This window comes from Semicossyphus pulcher, unplaced genomic scaffold, assembly GCF_022749685.1.
Source record: "Semicossyphus pulcher isolate SPU_LCO1_2020_fin unplaced genomic scaffold, fSemPul1.0.p SCAF_16, whole genome shotgun sequence".
In the NCBI taxonomy this organism is placed as follows: Eukaryota; Metazoa; Chordata; class Actinopteri; order Labriformes; family Labridae; genus Semicossyphus; species Semicossyphus pulcher.
In genome coordinates this window covers 11,383,721-11,406,730 of record NW_027211670.1, presented here as the reverse complement: position 1 = coordinate 11,406,730, position 23,010 = coordinate 11,383,721, and the positions used below count along the sequence as shown (strand labels likewise).

Below are 23,010 nucleotides of genomic sequence, written 5' to 3'. Positions count from 1 at the left end.
TACCCATGTCCTCCAGCTCTGATGTCATCGACTTGGATCGCAGGGCGATGGCAGGAGGAGTCAGTCTTTTAGTCTGCTGCGGGGCTGCCAAGGGAAACGAGCCAAATTCAGACTTAATGTTTAGTATTCTCGTATAAACATGCAGTCACCAATGACGACCACGTCGCAACCGGGCTTTTACAGTGATGTAAACATGCAATCAGCTTAATCGTCACTTCATAAACATAGGATGGCAATGACTTACAGGGAAAGTTTGACTCTCACCTCTCTTCCGCACGGTGTCCTCCAGTTCGGGGTTGCGAGCAACCATCACAACTTTCACCATGAGGCTGTTGCCGCCCTGACGGATCATGTTGACCACCTGCCTGTGGCCCACTTTGACCACATTCTGGCCGTTCACCTGGCGGACACACAGACACAGAGGGGCTGCTTACATGTGCATTAATAACCATTCGGTCAGGCTGCTTTCTGTTGCTAAGATTTAGCTTCAAACATACATATCTGCAGTGGTTTAGAAAGGTGCCCCTGCGGCTACAATAAATCATAATTACAAAGGCTCGGGCAGCTACACAAGTGACTCATATTAGGTTGAATACTAATTAGCAGCATGTGTCAGCTTTAATGGAGGCTTGACAATCACCGCTGTTAGAAGTGAGCTTTTAAAAGGTTCAAAATGGTCAGAAAGTTGCAGCCTGAACAGCAACCATTATAACTGTGACTTAGATACCCTGTGTACAAAATATATACCTACAAACAGTATTTAAATCTACAGCCTGAATCATTACAGCAGCATATGCACATGCATTTAAGGGAGGATGGAAAAAGACCATTTAACAGAGGTTGATTTAGGTGTTATGTAATATTTACTGAGGTCATACAATCTGCAACTTCTAGTTTAGCGTTGAAAATACTCGACCCTTAAACAAGAGGAAAAACAAAGCGTAGAGTCGAAGTACAAGAGCCAAGAGGAAGAATGTCATTTGTTACTAAATTACGTTTTTTTTGGCGTATCCACGTCTCTTTAGCGGCATGTTTCATGACTTCATCCCTTCCTACTTTTTTCCAGAATGAGTTGTAAAAATGAGAAATGAGGAGTGTAATAGAGTAAAATATTGTAACGCTGTGTATATAAGTTTCAGTTTATGTTTGCTGTTTTGCATTTGAGGGAGGAGTCCTGCGTATTGAGTAATCGGCTGAGAAGTAGTTCCAGGGAGGGAAGAGGGAGTTATCTGGTGGAGGCCAGGGAGCTCGCTAAACTACACTTCCTCAATCTAGGACACTGCCTCCGATGTCATGTCTCGTCTTAAATCATCAGGTTTGAAATGTAGACTGCAGGCCTGAAGATTTTTTAGACGATCCACCGGTATATACTGGTCGTATTTCGGATTCTTTTTCGGAGCCATTGCCTGTAGCGATAAATGTCCTTGGCTGGAAAACCGTAGTGTTTCACTCTAGCCTCTCTCGCTGGGCCACTCCTTTTAAACGGAGGGGTGCAATGCACGCTGGGGTTGTAGGAATGTAGAATGGGCAAAATCACAACTTTCTCCACAGCTATGGAGCCAACTTCAAATATTTTTGCTTCTATCGATTACAGAGAACACCAGCTTTGATTGACAGTGGCTTTTTCCGGGGGCGAGTTGCTCCTTTGAGAGCAGTTCTGGGGAAGAGAAGACGCATGTTGAGCGAGCGAGAGCTAAGTGAGAAAAGCAGTTAGCCAACCTGTTTGTTGTTTTTCCGGGGACACCTCAACCTCAGGTTAGCTGTTAGTGCGACAAGGAAATAAATCGGCTCTGTTGAGCTAGCAACGCACATCGCCTCTTCCTCTTTCTTCCTCCATCCGTCTAGCTGCCTCACAACGCTACAATATGAACTCTTCACTCAAAATGTGATATTGTGCTCCTCGAAGTTGTTGCACATTTTTTTTAAAATCAGGAAAATGTTGACTATTTGTAAAGGAGAAGTATGCAAAAGTTTCAGGTCTTTACCTCGATGAGGAAATCCCCCATCCTGAGGCCGGCCCTCCAGGCCACGCCCCCCTCATCGACAGACTCCAGGTACTGCAGCGCGGGGAACGCTGGCGTTGGAGTGAACTCCTCTATGGGAGTCTGAGCTGCAGACGACAAGACAGAACGCACGAGCGTGAGTGGACACAGACAAACAGGAACATGAGTCTTAAAATGAGGGTGGGATAGAGGGATTAGAAAAAGAGGAAACAAGTGAGGGAAATCTACAGAGACGGAATATATGAGTGAATTTTTCATTTACCTTTGGCTCCTCTAAGCACAAAGCCAAATCCCTCATTGTCTTTCTTCTGTAGGAGCACTGTCTTCTCCTTAATGATGTAGTCACTTTAAGAGGGAGCAGAGGGGACAGGGAGGGGGAGATGAAGAGAGGGACAGAGAGAGAATTGGAGAGGACGAAAGCTATATGACTTCTATAGCAACAGAAAACTCTTATTGTCATGCAAATACAGCTTTTTTATGAATGAGGGAAAACAGCCACACTGCATCACATTATGAAATCACACTGCAGCAAAGGATAGGTTGGCTTGAGAGTGTCATACAACAAGCAGTGGAGCACAAAGGGGTTGATGGCAGGGGTACAGTTGGTGTCAGAATGGGAGGAGGAGTATATGAGATGACATCCTATACTACGGACTAATCCAGCTGGAGCTGACGGGCTCTGGACCGAGGGAGGAGCAGCACATTAGAAAAATGTGCACACACACTCCACTGATAATGGAAACTCCAAATGCACCTAAATTGCTGCATTAGCTTTCACCGCCTCTGGCAGCTTTTGCGAGGATACTGCTTTACAGACTCCAACGTACCACCACCGGTCATACATGACACTTCGTATTATGTAGAGGAAGTCAGACAGGCCTCTAATCTGCCTCCACAAACAGCTCCCCTCGCTCAAAGCCTGCAGCCTGCGAGGGCAGAAATCACAGACATTTGTGATGCAATCTTATTATGAGACTGTTGGAGTAGCGTAACAGCTGGCCCAGCGAGCTCCTTCATTATTCTATTAGCATGTCTGCGACTTTTAGCCAAGCTGCCTTACAACGTTTTCCTCCAATACAGGACTGGTTAAATGGACTCCACACTCACAGCCACATCTTCATGACTCATTTCTGGACTTTCTAACAGTGTCAATTCACACTGGTTCTGCTGGCGGGCCCGAGCAGAGTGGTTCGATTAAAGAGGACATTCCAGATATTTCTTTCCCAGACAGATCATTCCTGAGTTAGCTTAACTCAACTTGACACTTGACAAATCAAAGTATTTGATTTCCTCGAAGGGCTGAGCACTGGATGAGCTGCCTGGTCTAAGACTTGTCTGTATTTATAGTTACGGTTTGCCTGCCAAAACAAAGCAGTGAGAAAGCTCTGGCTTTACTCAAGGATATAATTTCAACTGGGAATAAACTCGTTTGATCTTTTGTGTTTTAAAAAGGAAGTTTGGTTGACTTTTCTGACATGTCATGAGAAGTAGTGAATGCACACGGGAGTTTTTGGCTCTTTCAGGCACTACTTTCTCTCGGGATGCACACATAGTCAGCCTTTTCTGCTAGCGTCAGCTGAGCCAAAACCATGGCACTGAATCTAACCTTAACCATCTGCTACCTTAACCTAAACACAGCCTTTTCATTGGCTGTCCTACAAGAAGGTCTGTTACCCGACATTCGTCAGATGTCATTTAACCACTTCAAAAAAAATGCATCCTCCAAAAGGCAACATTTTGTTTTGCTTTCATGTTCTCTGCAGCCTTCTTGCATTTTCTCATGTCTGGCAGAGGCGACTTCATCCTGCCTCCACCACTTCTGAAACACCCATGTGTATACTGCTACTGAAATAACAATAACAGCACAATATTATATCCCACACTCTCTCATCATACAAACCCAGCAAGGTTTTGTGTATTTAATCCGGCAGAGCATGTAATGAAGTTTGTCGGTGGACCCGCAGAGGTACAGCAGAGTCATGAGTGCTGGCCTCCAGGCCTGGAGATCCAGACTTTCGACACCAAGCCGCAACTTTAGCGCTGAACAGACGATCGCTACTTTCCCCTACTGAGGTCCGTCCCTTGTGAGTTCTCCATCAATGTTACTGTTTCGCCAACGCACAGCCGCCTTCCAGCCATCTGCTCCTCACACCTCATTCCTTTTTTCTCTCACCCTGTCCTCCATCATGCTTTCCCTCTCTGAGGATCAAAGTAACACGGAGTGGGTGGCTCCATCCTTTGGGCTCTTCATCCATGCTTTTACAAGGGGGGGGGGTGGACACGGCCTGCGTTGGTGCTTCACTCCAGGTGGTTTAAAGTTGTGTTGCTGGCTTGTGGTAACAGACCTGATTTCCTTTCATACTAAAGCTGGTCTGTCAGCACATTGACCGATACAGCCTGGTTAATTAGGACCATAAAAAGCACAAACGTCTGTGTTAATCCCTCATGGCTGGTAGGACACAATCTCTTTGAACCGGCCGCAATAAAGCTGGAAGCCTACTAGAGACCAGAGTTATTATGTTCCCTCCTGAGTCATCCTCTCTTCTATCCACAATTACTGAGGAAAAAAAGGCAGCTTTTTAACCATTCATGTGCTGCATTTACATGCACATAGGCTGGCCGTGCGGGGGGACGATACCCACACAACACAAGTAAATGCACTTGACAGATGTTAGTGACACACTGTGGATGGAAGATGAGCCGGGCATATTCATTAATATATGTACGGGAGAGATACTCCCACAGCATCAAACACTGTGACGTATACACTTATATGTGAGAAGCACATATATTTTATTCAGTGTATATATAGTCGCATGCACACACACACACACACACATACAGATGCAAGCACACACACACAGAGAGAGAGAGACATGCACAGAAATGACCGGTATCTCAATTTAGAGCTCGAGAAGAGCTGATAAACCGCACTCCTGCCATTTATTGACTCATTCACTTTCATCCCTCTGTACAGTCAGAAGACGTCACATTTTGAAGCATATAATGGGACACATACAAAAAATATGGGATGTGACAGAAGCGGTCTGAGAGGAACAGCTCTAAATGGGAAGTCCTGGTGAATGAGAGATATCTGCTTAAAGACATCATGAGTCAAAGAGAATGAAATACACCCACACTGTCTGACTGAAATGCATCAATATGTGCTCCCTTTCATGCACTAACACACACGCACACGGCGTTCAGAGACACACGGGAGGAAAGACACGGAAATAAACATGCTGCAGAGTCTCCATTCAATAGCCACGTCCATCCCATGGATGTTCACATGCAGAGGGAAAAAAAAAACATTTAAGACACACGCACGCTCGGAGACACACACGCACACACAGAATACATAGCTTATTAGTCTGTCTTTGAAAAGGCACGGCCTCTCAATAGCATCATCTACCTCTCCCCTCTCTCCATTGTCCTCTCCTCACATCCATAGCCAGCCAATGAATGAGGAAACAGCCGCTACCTGTAAATGAACCACACGCTCCTGTTTCTGGGGCCCAGTGACGGCCACGAAGAAGAGAGGGAGAGAGAGAAATCTCTCTCTCCGCATCCCCCCATTGCCATGTCCCCCCCTCCTCTCTCTCTCGCTCGCTCTCCACCACCACCACCACCTCCCTCCTCCCGCCTCCCCTCTTCCAGCGAGAGCTCAGCCGGAGAGAGCCGCGAGAGTGGAGGAGGAGGAGAGAGAGAGAGACGGCGTGCTGGTCTGCAGCCCGCATACTTCAGACAAGAGACTGACAATGTGATGGAAAGACAGAGAGAGAGAGAATAGTGTGAGCGCTTGTGCATGACTGAAGGAGGTTTGGTTAAAAAAAAGGGGGGAGATGTGGAGCTGTGTTTGCGGCGTGGGGATGCGGGGGATGGTATAAACGTAACGCGACACAGTGAGTCTGTGATGCACCAGTCAGTGGACGTGCAAATGCAAGTGCTGTCTCTCTCTAACAGCTGATTCCCTGGTTTTACTCACACACACACACACACATTTGCAAACTTTCCTCCCGCTCCCTCCTCTCCTCTAAAGCAGGGCTGTCATCCGCACACAGGCTGACAAACACTCCCGCTCTCTCCATCCCTCTCTGAAACAGTAATTGACATTCTCCCCGCAGTGAGGGAACGGGCTCCCGGATCACCTTGCTCTTAATTGAGCACCACTTCACCACGCTGCTGCAATTACGCTTAACCAACTTAGCTCAGGTAATATAACCCCAGTGGCTGCTATTTGCATTTAGAACACAAGCGCGGCTACATTAAAGCAAATACCTTCTTTGAATGACAGTTAGAGCCGGGGTGATGTCAGCTACAGAGTGTAAGAGGCTGAAAAACCCCAGGGTGGCGACTGGTAAGTCCTTCTCTGTAGCTCGGGGGACCTAACCAACGCTCCTTATGACTCATCAGCAGGATGATGTATAAAGACACACACAGGCATTTCCACATCCTCTCTAACTCTCAAACAAACATGCAGAGCTCTATAATACACAGTTGCAGCTGCCCAAGGCTGAGCTCCAGCATCAGACAGATGCCACGGAGGAGGAGAAGTAACCCCCTCTCTACTGTTCATTATTGTGTTCAGTGTAAACAAGCACCCAGAGAGGAGAGAGAGGGGCATGTGGATGGAGGTATCAAAGAGACAAGTGCAGCCGTGTGCTGGAGACAAACGGGGGCAGAGCTGAAAATGACATGGCTGCTTTTCAGCGCTGACGTGTTTCGCACAGCAACCGTTCAGGATCGGCAGAAAACAGACACATTCAGCACCCGAGACGGCACGGAGGTGAGACAAGTGAGCATGTACACACACACAAGAGAAACGACCTGCGGAACAAGAGCAGGAGTGTCAACTATTTCAATCACCCTGCCCGGGCCTCACAGTGTTTCCTTACAGTAATAAAGCAGAGAGCAGAGAGTTCAGGCTGCCCACGATCATGTGACAATCCACAGCTAGAAGTGTATCAGAGGCTGCAGCTGATCAGGTTTATTTTAGCTCTCTCATCATTCTGTTCAGGGTTGTGAGGGGCCTGTCCCAGCATGCACTGGGAGAGAAGTTGAGGGCAGTTTCACACATCATGGACTGAGATTATTAGCGTGTTAACTTCTCTTACCTTGGCCCATCCGTGCCGTCGTACGCTCCGACAGTGACGTTACGGAAAAGCTTCCTCTTTGCCTTCTCGCTGCGCGTCTCTGCAAAGCACCACATATGCTCGGTTTTAAACTTCCGTCATGACACCTTCTCTGTCTTTTTTTATTTTTTCCAAAAGTGTTGTGTCTTCGGCGCAAATGAATGAAATATATTAACACCCTGTTTTGGTTTTTTTTCCTGGCGTGTACATGGCATATGGTTTGCTCGCTGCGTGCACAGTGCAGCTGTGAAAAAGTGCTGTACATGTGCAACTGTCTGGGCTCGCTGGTAAACATGAGTGTGACATGTGCTGGGTGTTACAGTGACTTAAAGGATAATTCCAGCCCGAGGGAGGATGTAACCCATTTCTCAGCTCGCCCTTTTTCTGATCTATGTGCTGCTTCTTGTGATTGTTTGTGTCTTGTTCACCCACCTCTTGACGAGGCACAATTTTGAATATAATTTAACTGCAGATCAACACCAAAAGAGACTTTAATAATAGGTTTAACAATAACATTTTTGACATACAATATTCCTCTAGTGTAGTCTCACCTGGTCGGTTGTTGAGACCCGCCACCTCCTCCACACAGTCTGAAGGGAACCATCCAGTGCGACCTTTCACCGTTCCCTCCCAGTATCCGCCCTCTCCTACACTCAACACTGAGACAGACAGGCAGAGACGGAGAGCACAGACAGATGGATCAAATTTAATTTTAGTAGTAAACACAATGTCATAAACTTACACTTTTATATATCTTTCCCTTGTTTACCTCGAGCTACCCGTTTTATAATAACATTGTACAATCCACTGAGACCTGAGAGGAACATGTATTGCTTTGTGAAGCTGGATGTGCTTCTCATTTCTCTTGTTTACAATCCTCTCTTCATGTAAACATCTCTTTATTGCTGTTGATGTTTTAGATACTGTGGCTTGTGTTTTTTTTCTGAGTGCACATCTTCCTCATCTGCTCACATTTCACCATTTGACTCTCTCACCTTTCACTCTGTCCCCTTTGCTCAGTGAGAGCTCTCTGTCTCCGCCTGCAGAGTGAGCGCGGGTGGCCACATAAACCCGCCCTGGCACGGCACTGTACATCCGCTTCATCTGACCTCCGCCGCTGCCCGCTGAGGTTGCACTACAGTGGGGGAGAGAGAGAGAGAGAGAGGAGATAAGATAAGTGTTGCACACTGTGGAAAAACAAGTGAGACAAAGTGAGATGACATACAGCTTGTCAGGCTCCATCAGAGAGCTGTTGAGTCATACTCATAAGTTATACTGAGAGCACTGATGCAAGCTGCTATGAAGTATTTAGAGTGTCTAGCGTTCAGTTCAGAATGGAAGTTTGTAGAAAGTGCTACATTCAGGTCGTCAGTGTGCCTAAATTATGTGATTTAATACACAAATTATTTTTGCAGTTAGCATTCTTAAGCAAGATGTGTGATTCAGATAATCTCATCCGTGCTGATATTCAGTATAACATCACGACCTCGAGTGATATTGCTTTTATACAATGGCTATACAAGTGGTAAATAATAGTAAACAGTATTTATCAACAACTGATTATTTTTGCTCCACCAAGTCAGTTAGCTCCACAGTTTAAGTGAAACTGGACTTTTGTTGCCGAGCAACCGAAACATTCTCCTGCTCTCTGTGTCTACAGGTTACCACAGATCAGCTGTTTTGTTTTAATTTATCATCAACCAGTGAAATAAGAGTCTGCTGTGTGATTCAGAGGTACCAGCTTGATTAATGTAGACATACACGGTGTGCTGTAATGTTAATTAACAGTGTTCAGAACACGTGGCTGAGGCGGAGTGATACACAGTGAAAAGTCCCAGTGATGTTGTTCTCTATATGTCATGGAATGCCTCTCATCCAATCAGATTACTTGGTCGTAACTAACTGTTGTGTAAGACAAATTAATGTTGGGTAAAAATGAATGCAATTTAGTCTGCTATAAACTGGTGATGTACTTCATACTGTAAAGCAAGTGGAGGTAGAGGTCAATCAGGGGGCAAATTCAGGATACTATCACCCATTAAAAAAAAAAAAAGAGTCCAATACATTTTGAATAATTGTTTCTTTGCATTTTTTTAGACCCTTTTTTTTATCTTGGCTTTATAAATCATGGTAAGTCCAACAGTTTAAGTATTAAATGGATTACATCACATACAAGGACACAGGGATCCATAGTTCCTACATGATGAATCCTACTTGGTGATCTAGCTCAGGGGTTCCCAAACTTTTCAGTCCGCAACTCCTGAAATAATGGCGCCAGAGTCTGGCGACCCCCACTGTCCCTGGAGGTGGTTAAAGCAAAACGTTGCGCACGCTCACTAATAGGCTTATCCAAACACCAGCACTAAAACAACACAAGAGAACACAAAAGCCTAAAAACTATTATTTCATAGTATATAAGAAGCAGAATACAAGTTATATTGATGTAAGACTGTAGCACTGAGTGGACATACAATATTGAGGTGATGTCTGTGTGCATCTGTATGTAAAGAGCAGCAGACACCTACACTGTTGGTGGAGCAGAGCAAGTCCATTCTGGGCTTCATTTTGGAAACAGCCACTCGGAGATCATCTTCCACGTTAAGTCGCAATCTGTATTTTTGTTGTTGTAGGTCAGCACTGAGAAAGTCTTTTCACATAAGTAAGTAGAGCCTCTCCGCTTTGTCTTTGGGTGATATTAACCAACGTTTCAAACTGGCTTAAAGCCTAAGATACTTCATTTAGGAAGGTATCTCACGACTCCCCCCCTCAGTGTCTCACAACCCTCCATGAGGTCTCAACACCCACTTTGGGAACCACTAAACGAGCTCATCAACATGTCCAAAAATAGTCCACTACCTGGTTTAAGACCATGTACCTGCAAAACTAATTTCACTCCCATCAGCTGTGCCTTGAGATCAGAACACTTTAGCTTACATGCTAAACTAAGATGATGAACAAAGTTAACATCAGCATGTTAAAATTATTATTGTAAGCATGTTAGCATGCTGATGTTAGCATTTATCACAGAACTGCTAGCATGGCTGGGGACTCTTGTAACAAGACTAGGTCAAAACCTAGCATGTGGCTGACCACATCAGGTCAAAGTGCTCTTTTGTGGGCAACACTGGAAGCGTGGCGTGTGCATGACAGCTGCGAGAAGGGTTCATTTTCATTTAAATGCATGAAAACAGATGAGAGCCCTTATACTGAAAATGTAGAGAATAGAGGCTCGCCTATTTTTTTTCTGACTCCCCTCGTTTGTACACAATGCTTTTATTTTGAAATGTTTCCCGGGCCGTTGTTGTTGTTGTTGTTTTTACTTTATTTGTAACTTTTCCAGGAAGTTATTTGATTGATAAAGTCACACACAGGCTCCTTATTGCGGTTCCTGCTCATTTTCTTTGAAATAAAAACGTAGTCAGGCCATAAGTATGTATGTTAGTAAAACTAAATAAATAACATCATGTCACAGACGTAACGTGGGTGCGATCTCTCCCTCTCTCCCCCTCACTCGCTCTCTGTCTCGGCTCATGCGGTTGTTTTGGCTGTGTGCTAACTTAGGTCTCATTTCTTATGTAAATAAGATCGTTTTCTGTTAAGACCAACCCATGGAAACCTTTAAATCAAAGACCCAAAACTACCCCTGGACATGGTGAGGACAGCGGATGAGCAGCAGGGGAGCAGCCCCGCCTGCTCCCCGAACAAAGTATCCAGAGCCATGTAGAGAGAGAGAGTCGCGTCTCTCTCTCTATGGCTCTGAAAGTACCGTCACTCACTCACTCACTCACTCAGTCTCATACAGACCCACGTGTAGGGCTGACCCCGGTGATCAGCCACAAAGTGTCACTGGAGCTTGTGCGTGGGCGGACGACATCTTTTAAAACGTTTTCAGGCCATGATTAGCTCTTCTATTTCTGATGCTTTGCAGGACAACAATGTCCACCCACACCCCACATAAAAAATGGGACATGGTTGCAGTTAAAAATAGTACCCAGCATGCAACTGAGGCACAAATTGCAATTGTCCTCCACACAGCTGATGGTAACTGAAGATTATTGATCCCTGATGACCTGATTCATGTACACAGTATAACTCTTCTCCACTGGCCTCTCACCCCTGTCTGCCTCTTGGCTGCCGGTGCCTCTCCTCTGTGTCACTTTGGCCTCCTCCTCTTCCTCTGGATGGGGAGCGAGTTCGAGTCCTGGGGCTGCTGGAGCTTCTCATGCCAATGGAGGCCCTGCGTTGGCCCTGCACAAAAACACATAATATATACACAGTCAGAGCGGATTGAATGACTTAACTGCTGAGAAAATAACATGTAATTCCAGCAGCTGAGCATCCACCTAATGTTCCTCAGTACCTGTCCTGGGTTGGGATTGGTTGCAGTCTTGTTGGGCAGGGCCAGAGGGTCAGACTGGGTCATGGTGTTATCGCTGTTAGCGCGCAGGAGGGGGTGAGAATGAAGCGAGGGGAGAGGCAGGGTGTGGGAGCTCTCTTTTCGCTTGGGGACATACTTTGGTGATTCCAAAAAGGGCACTGAAGATGTGGGTGTGAGGATGACGGAATAAGTAGTGAGGGAGGGCAGTGGCAGGGTGAAATGGAGGGAGAAAGTAGGTAGACTGTTAGGGAAAAGAAGGGCGATTGTAAGGCTCATATATAGTGGATACAACATGCAAAGTGGGACCTGATTCCAGCACACAGTTTGGCATATTAGGTTACCTATGTCAGAGTCTTTGTGGTTTTTGATGATTTCCCCGAGTTCAAAGTTACCAGACAATACAGCTAACTGCAAACACACACAAAAATAAGATTGTTATCGAGCTGTTACCTGTTTTATTGTGAAGAAAACTGCAGGTGAAAGCTACCAAGTACCTGAAAAGGCGTCTGGCCGTGCTTGTTCTTCGCCTCCTTGTTCGCTCCCCTGTACAGAAGAACGCGCACACAGCTTTCCTGATGATTCAGAGAGGGGGGAAGTTATTGGTGAACACCAGCAGATTGGAAAATGAAATTGTAATAATTGTGGTAATAATAGTTTCATAGGAGGCATCTGTTTCCATACTTGCCTTGTTGTACAGGGCAGAAATGTGAAGTGCAGTGTTCCCTGAGGCGTTTTGAGAAGAGGTGTCTGCCCCATAAAACAGCAGATGCTCCAAGTGCTGGGCGAAGCCGTTCTGGCACGCCTTTTAATGTCAAGGGTGTAGAAATATTCACATATTATGGGTAATAGAGACTAAAGAAAAAGACACGTTTAAGGAGTGTTTTGGTACTAAAGAATAATGGTGAAACGGGGAGAAGATAAATGAAAGCAAGGGAAATAATATCGCTAACATCCACATTTAGATTCATAATTACTCCAAGAGAAAAACAGGTCAGAGCCAATTACATTGCACCATGGTGGGAAAGAAAGGAAACAAGGAAAAAACAAATTAAAACAACAGAAATGAGCCTTCAGCAGCCTGTGAGGTTTCCTCATATTCTTCAGCGGGGACTAAAATATCACAAGATACGTACAAAGTAAAGAAAGACAACACACAGCACGGCAAAACCAAAATAAAACACCATGACAACCAGCTCGCAGCACAAACACACGTTTAACAGTTTCACAGAGATATAACGTAAGCAATGCACCGATAACTACAGTAAGAAAGAGATGATGCTCTTTCTGGCTTGAGATGACCCACATTGGTCCACGTTAAAGGAAACGTATGTTCAGTTTTTCTGCACTACAATCTCAGTGCCTTTGCCTCTGAAAGGCTGGTGGGGATGATGAGATGGTAGGATGAAGGGTACCTTATGCACTTCTTCCATTCCAAACTCCTCTTCATCCCTGTGCTATGGAGAGAGACAAGGAAGGGGAGGAAGGAGAGAGAATGGAGAGACGAGTGAGGAAGGCGCAGAGGAGCGGGGTGTGAGAAAATGCTGAGAGAGACTGAGGGACGTGAAACACAAAGATAAGACAGAGATATGATGGTGCATTGCTGACATGAAGAGAGACGAGGACCAGAGATGCTTCACATGAACACATGAAAGGAAACCGTGACACCACGTGGGAGTCGATAGATGGATTTGTATTTGTATTTTCTGAGTAAAATCTAAAATATTAAAGTGTCCGTTTGTACCTGATGGGACTCGTCCCAGCCGTTCTCGTCCCTCGTCCCCAGCCTGGCCCTGTAGTACAGCAGGGTCTCGCAGCAGGAGGTGTCGCCCCCTGTCAGTACAGTGTGGTACAGCGGGGTCAGGCCACAGCGGTCTTTGTAGTTTGTAGAGGATCCGAGCGACAGAAGAGCCTGGAAAGAAGAGACAAAAGAAAGTAATTAATATTCTGGTATGTGTGGGTGTACATAATGTGTTTGTATATGTAGAAAAACTGAGAAAGGAGGAGAAAGAGTTAAATAACAAAAGGAAAGAAAAGGCGAGAGATCTGGGTGCATGGCTCAGCTCGGATAAATGTTCAACGATTTTTTTCCATGAAGTAGACGAGACGATGAAGAGCTAAAAAAAAGGTCTTTGATAGTAAAAACTCTTACAACATGTATGTTTAGTTTGTAAGAGACGGGGGCTTAAATATTTAAAAGCCTCAAGCACCAGTTAGAGATAACAGGTACCACGGAGGTTATGATCTGTCTGTTAACCCAAGCTTTCTGCTTCAGGCTCTGTGCGCACTCACAGAAAAAGATGACGCTTCTTCTGCCCAAAAAAGAGCGATCGACGGCTGCCTGCGTCAGTCAGACTGTTTAAATGAGAAGCGATGACGTGTCGTCCATCTTTTTATAAAGTCTGTGGTAGAAACCTGCAGCTGCTCTGAACTCCCCATTTCAGAGGCTACCTTTTTAAAAATGTAATTCTGGAAAAACTGAAGTTTACTTTTTTAACTGTGAATAATAAACACCCAAAAATGTGAAACCCATGCAAAATATGAGAATATCCATTCAAAAGATGTGGCCCCTTTAAAGTAATGATTGTACCTGAAGCAAACAGGTAAAAACGAGAAGCAGGAGACTTCTTATGCCGATATGCGGCATTTTGACGCATATCGGCATCGGCCTTTTTTTTTAATCCGACGGCCGATAAGAGATCAATTTAAAACGGGGTTATTTTGGCTCTGATGCAGCGGCGCCTCTCTGTCTGCAGTCACTACTCTGTCTCCAGCATTGTCCCACCCACAGCACTGATTGATTACACGCAGAGCCATGGCACGGGTAACAGCCAATCAGCAGTGAAAGCTGTGCATGCAGAGTGCTCACACACATGGCAGAGAGGAGAAAAAGTTAATTTCTTTGCAAATTTTATTTAACTTTGTTTTATTTACTTTATAAAACTTCAGGAAGTTATTTATTTATTTATTTAAATTTTCAGTTAACTTTATAAGAGATGCTGCTGACCCTGGAACTCCCTGCGCTTTTTGTTTGTTTGTTTAATAAACATATGCTTAAAGGCATTTACACAAAGTTAAGAGTTAGAGTTTGTATTTTTCAAATTTTTGACGCCAATATTTTCACTTTTACTGCAAATGAATATCGGCTCCAAATATCGGTTACTAATACTAATACTAACTTGACTACTAATAATCGGTATTGGTATTGGCCCTGAAAAAAACATATCGGTCTATCTCTACTTTTTATTGACTCAAACTGGACTAAAATGTTTTGAGACTGAAACTAAACAAAAACTATGAAGGGTAAAAGTGACTAAGACTAAATCTAAATTAGCTACCATAATTAACACTGTGATCCATGCATGCATAAAGTAGCACTAGAAGGATTTTTAGATATTGTGATAAATAATTTCCATGTGTAAATCAGTGATATACATCATCTGATCAACATCTGATTTCATGCTACACCATAATGTTATACTGTGAGATGAGGCTGCAGCAGGAGCTTGCAAAGAGACATTTGAAAAGGTCAAGGTCAAATGTATTTCCAGATGCATTAAAACAAACAGTGTTTGTAGCAAAGTGCTTTACAGCGAGCACAAAAAACAAACTTCACAACAGAAACTCAGAACACATGAAAAGAGCAATTCAAAGATTTATCACATGACATGAATGAAAAAGAGTGAGTCATGTTAAGCTGTCGTCACTGTTTAAAGAGGCTTTGCTATTTGGTCTTTGAACGCAACATGAAGCAGCGACAAGAGAACCAACACGGAAAAATCCTCAAATTGCAAATACGTTGTTGTTTCAGTGAAATGACAACGGTCATTAACTGTATTCTCTACAACAACTACAGTTTTTATATGAGATATTTATACATCCGAGTCTGTTACTACTAACTCACTTTTCATCCTTCTTGAGTGAGTTTGTGAGCTGCATGAATGCGACTTTGATTCAAGGTCCTTACCAGCAGCCCAGCGTGGTTTTGAGCTCTGACAGCTTTGTGCACCGCCGTCAAGCCGTCTCTGCTTCTGAAGTCCAAATGAGCGCCGCCCTGAACCAGCACCCTGATGCCCTCCACCGTCAGGCCTGACTGCGCAGCCACAGAGAGCGGGGTCTCTGAACCACAGAGGGAGGCGGGGGTCGGGAAGGGATGCGGGTAGAAAAATCCAGCCTTAGCTTCTCTTAAAGGTCATCGCTCAATCACACTTGTACAAGAATTGATTTGAAAGCAAATAATTTCAAGGTTGCTGCAAACTCACCTCCGCTGTCAGGGTCATGAAAATTTGGATCAAGACCTTTATCGAGGACTTTTGCTATTTTGTCTATCGTTCCAGTCTGAATGTAATCCAGGAACTTCTTCAGACTGGCCTGAGAGGGGCAGAGGAGGAAGGAAATGATGTCAGTGGATAGAAGTAAACACCAAGGATCAGTAAGGTGCGATAGACACGAGAAGAGATACCTTTGTGCTGAGTTTGGAGAGAGCCTTTTCATCCAGATTCGTCTGTTTATAAACTCGGGTTTTGTACCGAAACTGAGGAGCAGAAAAAAGATAGGCGTGAAAACTGTGATTCATCACACTGCAGAACAGTTTAGTCTATCAGTGTATATACAGTATGTATTTCAATCAATACAAAAGTGGCTTGTGCTTTTGGAGCAAATCCTGAAATGACTTAAATTTAGAGTTGAAGCTTTAAAGCACAAAAAGCATCGTCACCCTGCAGCTTTACTCTGTCCTGATAACAGAAATACATTCTCCTACTGCGGTCGAAAAGTCCCAAAAATTACCCCCCATGTTTTTTCCAAACCACTCTTCCTCGACCTCGATGGAAAACGTCATGAGGTCACGGCAAGGTGTGAGGATAATTCAAAAGGAGTGAGGAAAGGACGGCGCTCAGAGAATCCGACTGCACTTTCACTGGGCAGATGTGACTGATGTCATGTGGGTCTACCGTGTAAAAAAACTACAATCTACCGATGATGGACTACAAAGGGGGCATCTATCGCCCGGTGCTTTCTTACCGTGTTGTTTCGTGCAGTCAGAAAAACATGGACAAATCTGACCTCAACATGTTTACAATGTTTGAAGCAGTACGACCGTCAGGACGAGGCAGCTTTTAGCAGCAACAGTCCAGAGAACACCTGAAGTGTTCATATCTCTGAACATGCACTTCAAACTTCTGCAGCCTGTTTAAGATGAAGAATTATTAAATAAATCATTTTATGAATGTTTTTCTAAATCACTTATTTTACTGTATTTATTTTGCAGAATTATATTCTGTTTTGTTGTTTCTGTTATTCGATCTTGACTTTTATCTAATTGATATTAATATTACTGTAGTGTACACTTGTTCTGTCTGACTATGAGCTCGTAATGTGTGAAACACACTGCACCATCACAGATGAATATTTATTTTATTATCATATTTATGAAGGGTAAAATAATGATCGCATTTTAGATATAAGCTTCATCAAGATCATTAAACAGAAGAAATAACACTTCATAGAGGCACGTGGGTTTAATCTGTATTATCTCACAGCAGAGACACAAATACAGTTTGATTGATTGATTGATTGATTAATTGGAGGATTAAATAAAAAAGAGAAATATTGTCATATTTAGAATATTTCTCAACCTCCTCTTGTATTTATCCAAATGAATCTTAAGTTTGTTTGAAAATAATTATATTATAATATAATTGAATAATAATAATTTAATCCAGTCAAGTTGGCATTTAAATCTACTATCTTCTGTCATGTTGATGCGTGTTTTCATGACCGCCGAGAGGTGTGTCACTTTAAATGTTGCGGCCGCTAGGAATTGTGGGTCATTATTTTCTTCTTCCTTAAACACTTCCGGGTCGTTTCACTCCGTTAGGAACCTTCCTAAACAAAAAGCACTATTCATCTGCAGCCGTAGTCTCTGGAACAGCTCCATGATTTCATCCAGCCATTATCTATATCGATTATCCTGTTCAGCTGTCATTGGGCGAGAGGCGGGGTACACCCTGACCGCCAGTCAATCACAGGGCTGACACATAGACACATTTCACGCTCACATTTACACCTACGGGCAATTTTAGAGTCACCACTGAACTTAACGAGCATGTTTTTGGACTGTGGGAGGAAGCTGGAGTACCTGGAGGGAACCCACACATGCACTGGGAGAATATGCAAACTCCACACAGAAAGGCCCACTTCGTCCTAACCAGGTAGGAACCTTCTAGCTGTGAGGCGACAGCGCTAACCACTGCACCACCTTGCAGCCACAGATCCATGATTTATTTCTTTAAAATATGAATTGAGATTTGTTTTTACTTTTTTCAATAAAAGTTTGATAGAAGATAGATTTAGTTGAATTTCATCAAAGTCAGGAATGAGTTCTGTAAACCAGCAGCATGCAGGGGCTTTTGTCAGGTTTGATAAAGTCCTGGTTGTCATCCAGTGAGAGGAAGTGAACAGGGTGGATTCATTCGTACCTTTGGGTGTAAAGCAATAAGAATTGGATTGGTGTGACAATATGAAGCATTTTGCTGTCGCAGTGAAGTTGACCCTTCATCACTTCATCATTTAAAAGCCATTAGAAATTTGTGTGAAATTTTGTTATAGTTATCGTATGAATTATGGAGTTATGGCCACAATCGTGTTTTGTGAGATCACAGTGACCTTGACCTTTGACCACCAAAATCTAATGAGATCATTCTTGAGTCCAAGAGGACGTTTGTGCCAACTTTTATCTGGAGTTATAACCAGAAACAGCAGTTTCAGGCATTAAAAATAACTATATAGAAACAATCAATCTTGTCGCTGATGGTCTGGTTTGCTTTTGTAGCTCATATAGAGTATTAAGAATTAATTTCAGTTTGTTTCATAACCAGCAAAAAACTCCTCACAGGAGCTTTAATAAAAATGTGTTTCATACAAACCCTTTATTTATAGTTAAAGCATTTGAGGAAGTCTTTCTATAAATTCTTCTATAAAGAAGTCTTAGAAAGTAGAACAGAAAGTCATTAAGTCCAGATATCATATCTATGGAAATTTGATTATAAATAGAATAAAAGCTACACGTCCACATGAGGCCGTATACATCACCGGATCTAACGTACTGTATAGTCCTACACTTTAAAATGTAATGCACTCAAAGATCATCTATCCTGACAGGCTATTTAATGGTTTATTAGGGGTCTTTTCTATACCAGAAATACTAACTGTTTAGCTGGTTTGTTATATTTTATCTATTTACAGTAAATGTTATTTCCGCACAGAGGGAAGTATTGCAGGGGTTTCAAAATGTTTCAACGCTTCCCCATTCTGCCAGGAATAAAAATCAGGAAGTGAAATTAAAACATCCGCCTAAAAGAAGGTCTTGAGAATCAGTCTATCTCTGTAAACTCAGAACAGAGATCAGAGGTCAGATCGACTCCTCTCTGTCCGTGGGAACGCATCAATATAAAAACACCTGACTGGATGTGCCGTCTCCTCATCATTACTGTACCTGTGATGGCAAAGCATCAGAAGTGTGTTTGGCCAGGATAAAGGAGCATAATTTTAACAATAAAAACGACAACAATGTGTTTATAATTAGGTGCTCGAACATGTCAGGAACAAACAGCTACCAGAAGCTATTCTACCAGCAAATACTGGTCCAACTCCAGCCATGAGGTGATGTTTAATGGCCTCTTTCTCTCGTGGTATAAATACATGCACACATGGAGCTGTGAGATACATTCTGCTGTGGAGCAGTATTTAGCCACAGGCCTCGCCAGTATACGGTCATGTCATCATCTGGAACTTTGTCAAGAATGTAAACACTCTGGTTTGGAGCCAAACGCTGCGTGCAGGACAGTCTTTCAGCCCCACCCAGCTCACCATCAGTTACAGCAGCTGGGCCACCAGGGGGCACTGTGAGATTATCGTATCACAGCATGGGAACTTGATGTCACCTCACAGCTCCTCAAAAGAAGAAAGATGCCATACACAATGTACAGCAAATAAATTCATGATGTGGATATTATTTCACTGTGTTGAACAATTCTATTAAATAAACTAAACTTTGAGTTTGCAATTGCAGAACATTGCTTCAGGTTCTTTGGTAGCTTCAAGTCTGTAATTTGAAAAAAGCAAATAACTTACTGTTTAACATCAAACATACCATCTTTATAAACAACTATCTACAGTAATAAAAGAAGAAGAAGATATTCAAGCTTTTCACTCTGATTTTACAAACATGCTACACACACAAAGGCCCAAGTGCACACATGCACAAACAGGACATGCATTAACGGAGAGATGTCAGAGTGGGGGGGCTGCACGTGGACAGGCCTGCGCAGTGGGGGATTCGTTGCTTTGCTCAAGGACACCTCGTCAGAGCCCAGGAAAGGAACTGGCATCTCTCCCACACTTGAACCAGCCACCCTCCAGTTCCCAAGCCAAGTCCCTACAGACTGAGCTACTGTCTACCCCAAAAAAGACTGAGCCAAGTCAGAGCAGCAGATACCTGTGAGGAAACTGGGGTCATGACTGCATTTTTTGAGGGAATTTGGGGCTGTAGCAACAATTTTTGCCCCCTCTGAGGTCTATCTGCGCACGTGCCAACACGTCCTTACCTCCAGGTAAGGCACCCCTTTCTCAAAGGTCTGTGAGTATTCACGCAGGGCCCTCTCCTCCTCCAGGAACTTGGCGTCCCGTCCGTCTCCAGCAGGCTGGAAGAGGCCGTAGTTGTAGGCGTCCCACAACGACTCGCTGAGGGAGCAGATGATCTGCTGCTTGGCGTTCCACACGGTGCAGTCCTGGTCAAACTGGACACACCTCTGACGGACACACAGAGAGCACAGGACAGCACGTAGGTCAGAGAGCCGATATGCTAATGTTCCTTATGATGTGTGTAGTAGTATGTATGTGTATGTAGTGTTATTTAAGGATCTCTTTTTTAAATGGCTTAAACAGCGAAAACAGAATATTTCACCTCTATATTTTGAGAAGAAATTCAACAGTGCAACTGAAGCTATAATTTATAAATATATTTTATTTTGATAAACCTTTAAAACTGAAAAAGGAAACCTTATAAGTCAAAATTCTTTTTTTCTCCAACCATGCTAACAGTTGCACATCATGGAGCAGCTCAGTTATGTTAACTTATCTGCTGTAGGCTAGCTTAAATTATCAGCTAGCTTTTTTAGCGTTTCTATTTGATGGTACAGCTCACTTTTACTACATGTCACATGTAAATTATGTACTTTTTACTTTACTCACAGCTAGCTAACATACATGTAACATGACACTCATTTGAATGTTTTTAACACTGATAAGAGTCTGTCTACATAATGAGTGGATGGATGGCTCTTCATTTTGATACTTGAAGACCGTTTTCTGACAATACTTGTTTATTTTTTTGTAGTGAAACTTTGAATGCAGCATCTTTGATTTTAAGTATTTTATGGTAATTTCCTCTAAGGTATGTGTCAAAGTACTTCGAATTGCCAGGCTTTATGATAGCAGCTATCCCTCAGCCTTGCTTTTTTCATTGTTTCTCTGATATACGTCTAATTAGGTTGTTTTGTTTTCTTAAATAGGATCATTTCAGTTCTGTCTCTCAGAAAAGTTCATTAAAATCATCAATAAAACAGCAATGTCGGATCCCATCGGCTATAGTCTGAGACGATACAGCCTCTGGGGACAACGGTGAACGTGCCGGGCCGTATAATCGACTTCCCGTCAAGACTTCCTTTTCCGTGTGCTGCATCATTACAGGAAGAGAAACTGTTTTCTTGTGATTTACTTGTTATTAACGGGTCTGCTGAAATTTCAACATCATGGTGCAGATTAGTAAGAAGTAAAAATTCAAGCTTTGTCAGGTCTGTCCTCAAGAGGAGAAGAAAACTTTTAAAATGCTCGTTTGTTGAACGGAGGTCGGATCGATCTGATGCATTTGAGGAAGTCGGGAAATCTGAACGCTGAACGGTTTTCGTGACACAGCGTCAAGGGAATTCATCTCAAGTTAAATTTTAGATCTAGAGATCAGATTGTTGGCTGTTAGCATGCAGGTGTCTGTTTATAGAGATTAATCACGATGATGGGAGCCAGGATGTCACTGCTTTTGCTCTCCTCACGGACTGTTTTTCCTGCATGCGCCGCAGCCTGCTGATACGTGATTAGTCAATATTACTCGGACTACAAGTGTAGTTCAAACGGAAACCAGAACACTTGCCTTCCTGGAAATCCAGGATTTACAGATTCTACTGTGTAGCAAACCGTTGCATGCACACAATTAAATTAATAAAACACATTTTATCTTCTGCAGTTTGGTTTAGTATCCGGCCTACGTCAGTGCACTATAATGGATTGATATGTAGCATGAGATCTGAGATCAGTCAGTGAACGATGAAGGGATGAGGATGTAGTGTGTGCAGAATATGAATGCATTACTTTTAAATAATTAATCCTTCCACACATTCATGGAAATAAGACGACTTGTGCTGTCCTTATAGTCCGTGCTTTCAGGATACTATAACGGTCGAGCTCACATTTATTTTCAAACCACTTTATTTTCTCCGCCCCTAATGAAGTGAAGATCCTATACTGGGATAAATATTTCCCTTTCCTTATTTTCCTCTTTGATCTCCGCTTGCATAATGTCAGATTTGCACCACAATCCAGAGGAGAAGAGCAAACAGGCTGAAAAGGAAGTCATCTCACTGTATGTCTGCGTGTGATACTCCAGAGGCTCGCAGGCAACAATGAAAAGTACCTTGGATGTATTATGCGTGTGTGATGTGCCTAACTAGATTTCATGGTGATTTGTGCGCTGCCCATTTCCTCACATTATTCCATGTTCTTGCATTTCCACATCTTTTTGTCCTTTTCTTATTAAAGCGTGGAGCCGGAGGACGGAGGTGACCGGGAGGTGGTCTGTAACAAACAGTGCTGCATGAGACGTGCGCATCAAGGCTATTGTTCCATTTCAGAGAACTGTAAGTAAAAACTGCACAGCTCAGCACACTCCCATATCCCCTCTGCCCCCCACCCTCCACAGCCTCCCCTCCCCTCACTAGGTTGCACTATTTGATAGTGTAGCCAACTCTATTGGCATGGCAACCAGTTCATTAGCGAAGGCAGGCACCCGTTGCCGTAGCAATGTCTTGGTGGTCCCTGGGAGGTACACCACAGGATGAGGATGTGCGTGTGTACGTGCATGCATATAAGTGAGTTGTAAAGTGTGTGTGCGCGCGGGTTCTCATGGGAGTGTAATAGTGCAGTGTAGTGTATGTATTCCTGAAGTGTGTGTGTGTGTGTGGCTCGTCCCTGGGAGAAAAGTCTAATGTAATGTATCGTGTATATAACACTGACACTTCTCTCCCCATCGTTCTGTTTTACACAATCTTTCTAGAAGCGCTCGACCCGACTCAGGAGAGTTTCTGAAACCTTCACTTGGCAGTTTTATTGTGTTTTCGATTGCATATGTCTCCTTTTGTGCGCACTCATTTCCCGTCTTCCTCTTCAT

The 23,010-nt window shown here is 43.5% G+C and overlaps 1 protein-coding gene across 1 annotated transcript in view; it reads right to left on the bottom strand.

Moving 5' to 3' along the window:
- The window catches only part of LOC138593289 (SH3 and multiple ankyrin repeat domains protein 1-like), a 47,834-nt gene that overhangs the window by 8,046 nt on the left and 16,778 nt on the right, over positions 1–23,010 (bottom strand). The window contains exons 3-20 of the mRNA XM_069664230.1: positions 20,117–20,320; positions 15,973–16,044; positions 15,773–15,881; positions 15,478–15,629; positions 13,255–13,422; positions 12,926–12,967; positions 12,199–12,315; positions 12,008–12,085; positions 11,855–11,921; positions 11,496–11,671; positions 11,250–11,383; positions 8,131–8,270; positions 7,687–7,794; positions 7,118–7,196; positions 2,266–2,348; positions 1,986–2,110; positions 265–400; positions 4–84 (exon numbers count right to left, since the gene is read on the bottom strand). Of these exons, the coding sequence (XP_069520331.1) occupies positions 4–84; positions 265–400; positions 1,986–2,110; positions 2,266–2,348; positions 7,118–7,196; positions 7,687–7,794; positions 8,131–8,270; positions 11,250–11,383; positions 11,496–11,671; positions 11,855–11,921; positions 12,008–12,085; positions 12,199–12,315; positions 12,926–12,967; positions 13,255–13,422; positions 15,478–15,629; positions 15,773–15,881; positions 15,973–16,044; positions 20,117–20,320 (2,071 nt within the window). The remainder of the gene's footprint in view (positions 1–3; positions 85–264; positions 401–1,985; positions 2,111–2,265; positions 2,349–7,117; positions 7,197–7,686; positions 7,795–8,130; positions 8,271–11,249; positions 11,384–11,495; positions 11,672–11,854; positions 11,922–12,007; positions 12,086–12,198; positions 12,316–12,925; positions 12,968–13,254; positions 13,423–15,477; positions 15,630–15,772; positions 15,882–15,972; positions 16,045–20,116; positions 20,321–23,010) is intronic.